At 31.0% G+C, this 4,411-nt stretch overlaps 1 protein-coding gene across 4 annotated transcripts in view; it reads right to left on the bottom strand.

Moving 5' to 3' along the window:
• Positions 1–4,411, bottom strand: part of LOC106458825 (neutral alpha-glucosidase AB-like) — a 52,265-nt gene that overhangs the window by 37,217 nt on the left and 10,637 nt on the right. For all 4 annotated transcript variants that reach the window (XM_013918374.2, XM_013918373.2, XM_013918375.2 and 1 more), the window contains exon 4: positions 1,708–1,881. In XM_013918374.2, coding sequence (XP_013773828.1) covers positions 1,708–1,881 — 174 coding nt within the window. The remainder of the gene's footprint in view (positions 1–1,707; positions 1,882–4,411) is intronic.

Raw genomic sequence — 4,411 nt, 5'->3', positions numbered from 1 at the left:
ACCAACGAATAGTGGGATTGACCATCACATTATAAAGCCCCCATGGCTGAAAGGGTGAGCATGTTTGATGGGACAGGTATTCGAACCCGTGACCTGCAGATTGCGAGTTGAGCTCCCTAACCACCTGGCCATGCCTGGATGCGTATGTTGTGAATGGAATTGTAAAAAAATAAAAATCACTAAAAACTTATGAATTGACAAATAGAAGTTTTTGTTGCCAGGCCTTTAAAAGCAACTCTTAAGGATACATGTTAATTTATGTGTGTATGTGCCGTTAAAATTTAACAAAAACCTTTTTCTGCTTGAAAATTTTTAATTATAATTTTTTGTGTAATGCTGTAGCATCAAAATGATCTTTCAAATCCAGTTTTTACAGTACTGTTCATGTGGTTTTATGCTAATAAAAATGTTTTATATTTTAAATAAAATACATTTGCAATAAACATGTCTGAACATGTTTTATTTTATTCCAGATTCAAATAGGAGTGCTATATAATTTAAATTTTTTTTTAGAAATTCAATGTTTTGTTGAAATCTGTTAACAAGTGTCAAAATATGGATGGCTAATTCAAACTTTTGAAATGGGGGTGTTAAAAAGTCATTCGGTTGACAACAAATGCATAAACATGGATGACCGATTAAAACCTTTGAAAGTAGGTGAGTGTTCACAGTATCAATATTGTCAAAGGTGGTTTTTAATTTTAAGAAATGTGTTAGAAAAAACATATTTTATTACAAAATTATTAAATTTTGTTTGGTTGGACAATAATGCAAATAAAATGAAATACCAAAACTATATATTTTGTCAAATTGTGACATGTTATACTGGTATATATCTAACACCTGTCACACACACTTTGTTAGATCTTCACAGTTTGCAGCTGTAGTGTTTCATGTTAAAGAGTGTTAGTAATCAAGTCTGGCATTATGGGTTTATACTTTTTTCTTTGCTTTAATTTTCTGTGATTCAGTTAACTGATTATCTCAATATTTAAAACTTGTGACCCCGAGATTCTTTTCATGAAACATTTTTCAATGCAAAGCACATCTTATTGTCAGGTACAAAAAACTATACGATTAAATTTCCAAATTGGTAACCACAAGCACAAGATCTGTAAAGTATTCTACCAAAGGTATATTCAAAGGATTTAGCTACTAATTCTTGCCAACTGTGTCAAGTGGGCACCAGACCAATAAAGTAGTGAAATTCCATACAACATACATAGGCCAAACCTATTATAGATAGGTTGCAATGCTTGGAGATGAACAAAATGTGGAAGCTTTTTGTAAAAATTCAAGAGTTAAATCTGCTGTATAAAACATTTTGAGGCTATACAACCTGTCTCAGAAGGTCTTCAATACCAATATACAGAGTATTTCTGTACTGAGTAAACATGTAAGCATAAGTACTACATTAGAGTGACATGTAAACAAAATGTTACAAACATAAACGGTATGCCTTTTTACTTTTTTTTTATATTAAATTTGTGCTCTCTCAAACTTTATTTTGCAGTTTAATTTTGAAAAGTTTTTATTTAGAGGCTTTGAACTGTGATTTAAGTGTGTGTAACTTCATTAAATCCAGGTATTCACTGCTTGTAACAACCACCTGTACTTGCCTAATGAGCAATGACTGTCTTGGACAAGTACAAGAGAATTGACACCTTTAAAAACATCACACTTTTTGACCAAAAAAAAAGTACTTACGGTTGCTCTTTTGTTCTGTAATGTTCAAACTTCATCAAACCCCTAGTGTTGGCACTAATAACATGCTGGTCTCCAGAGTAAACATCCAGACGGAAGGGATTAGCATGAATAATGGCTTTATTTTTTCCAAACTCTATTGTCATACCTTCAGAGTTCTGAGAAACAAGCTTTAAACTAAAAAGAACAGTAATGATAAATTATGATTTTTTTAGAGGAACTTTTCTCTCGAATATCACTTGATTTGTTACAGTAGATGTCTACAACTGTTCTAAAATTATATAATTTAAAAAATTCAATACATGCAACTTTTTTACCACTATTCAATTTAAAAAATGCAGACAGATTTTTTTATTTGCACTATCAATTAATCCTACACAAAAAAAAATATAATTGCTCATACAGATTAACAATATACACAACATTTACACACTTAATGTTCAAAATCTATTTCACTGAAATTATTTATACTAATGGACAATTTTGACACTAACCTCATGTAACATCTAAGAACTGGAGTTTGTAAAGGGCATAAATAGTGGTAATGTATATGAACAGTAGTACTACATGCTATGCATTTTGATACACATTATAAATAAAAATAATAAACTTCTCTATGAAACCTCTTCCACTGGATACAAAAATTGATTTCTTAAAAAATTAAATGAATAAATGCTGAATGTCTAAAAGATCACATTTGTGTGCACTTATATTGAAGAAGCAAATTAAATTATTCACTTATCTAAACGACACTGAACATAATGCTATTGTTAAACAAATCACATCTATGTACAATAAAGTTTACATACCATAATTTCTTAGGCTTAATTAGGAAAGGGGGGTAACAGGTAAGTTCACTCTCAATATCAGGTTTATCATTTAGAACCCTGTTCTTATATTACGCACACATTTATCAACTTTTAACAATTAACCAAGAACATAATTCCAGAACATTCCAAGATGGAATATTCTATTTTTCAGAACTAATATTACCTCCTGATTTACCACTTGATTCACTCAAAATAAAATTGTTTCATTATTATTAAAATTATTAAATGAACGTATTACACTGAAGTTAAATAAAAATGTGTGGTTCTGTTTACTTGACCCACCCTAAGAAATCCATGCCGATGTTTCTTCCAAAATAAAATATAACAAGCTAATCCACAGTTCTAATAAGAAAGGACTTGAAATTAAAAACAAATTAATAAAATGAGAGTACATACATTAATTCCAGTTGTTAGTAGCCACATATCTAGTAGGTTATACTCTAAAATCATTACTCTGCCCTACAGAATTTTTTTAAATGTGTCCCTTTTTCAAATCTTCTGGCAAAACCAGGAAAAGTGCTTGATGCTCTTGAATTTTACCCCTTCCAATAAGCATAGCAAAGATGACTATAGCAATTGAAAAAACAATTTGAAACAAGATCTAATATCTTAATGTGTATACACTGGTATATGAAGCAGTCAACAGCTAAATATTTTATGAAAGTGTAAAGATTTTCACTGAATATTATCTCTGAAAGTCAGATTGTCCATTCTGCTTCACAGCTGTTACTTGTGCTGTGCCACATGCCCTCCATACTTACTGCACTTCTGTTGCTTCCTATACATATGCTACAAGTGTAGCTACCAGTTTGGCCATCAATTTTGATTTCATTCCTTTAAGTCACATGCTCAATCCTTTTTTAACCACACTTTTTTTCACACCTATGATGTTTTTGATTAGATATCATGACTTTTTGTCAATACACACCAACATACCACAGAAAGTAACACTCGAAAGTAACCAATATTAGGTTTAGGATCGTAACCCTATTATTTGGAACAGATCTATACTTTACAGAACCAACCAGATTATTTAAAATACATGGTGGCAGTTTTCCTCTCTTAGTGTTAGTAACATCATGGAAACCAGATAAAATTTTTTTTTGTCATCACCCGCATGTGCTCTGTACAGCCATATCAAGCATCATTATTCATGCTAATTGGTTAAGCTAATATCACATGATGCTAAAAGCTCTTCAATTAGGAAAATTTCATAAAATTTAGCAAATGTGTGCTTAAAGTTGGGAATGAATGATAACTGTCCATCCATATGATTCTTTTTTAAAACTTGAGGTAGAAACTGCTAATCTAGTTTACTTGGCCTAATCAATTATTATGTATCTTGCATGTCCTTTTACCTTATAGTTTTGCTGCTGGATGTCAGCTGTCTTAATCCAAGTGACAAAAAACTAAAAATGGTCACTTTTACTCTTAGGTGAAGCTGTAGTAAAAATTTCAAACCAATAGCTCACAACTTTTTGCATAGACAAGCATAAAAATTTTGGTCAAAATTGAGCAGTCTTTGTTAAACAACTTTGCAAATGTGGTTTATATTTAGACCAAATTTGAAAACATATAGGAAGAATTCAATCAAAAATTGGAGATTTATATCTCATGTATTTCTTAATGGATTGCCTTGAAATTTGGTATGTGAAGTAAAGGTCCAGTAGAACACATACACTGAAAATATGTAATAGTTTGAATTACCACAGTCATACCTATACAAAATGAAAAATTTATAAACTATTACTCCTGTTAATAACATGTGTCCCACAGATCGTTCTGGTCATATAACACACTACTGGTGTCTTGATATTGTGTGTAGAAGAGATATGTACACTGAGTGGTCACAAGTAAATAGACACCTAATTTTTCGT

The sequence above is a fragment of the Limulus polyphemus genome, unplaced genomic scaffold (assembly GCF_000517525.1).
Source record: "Limulus polyphemus unplaced genomic scaffold, Limulus_polyphemus-2.1.2 Scaffold520, whole genome shotgun sequence".
Classification (NCBI taxonomy): Eukaryota; Metazoa; Arthropoda; class Merostomata; order Xiphosura; family Limulidae; genus Limulus; species Limulus polyphemus.
Note: the sequence above shows the minus strand (reverse complement) of the source record. Positions and strands in the feature narration are given on the sequence as shown.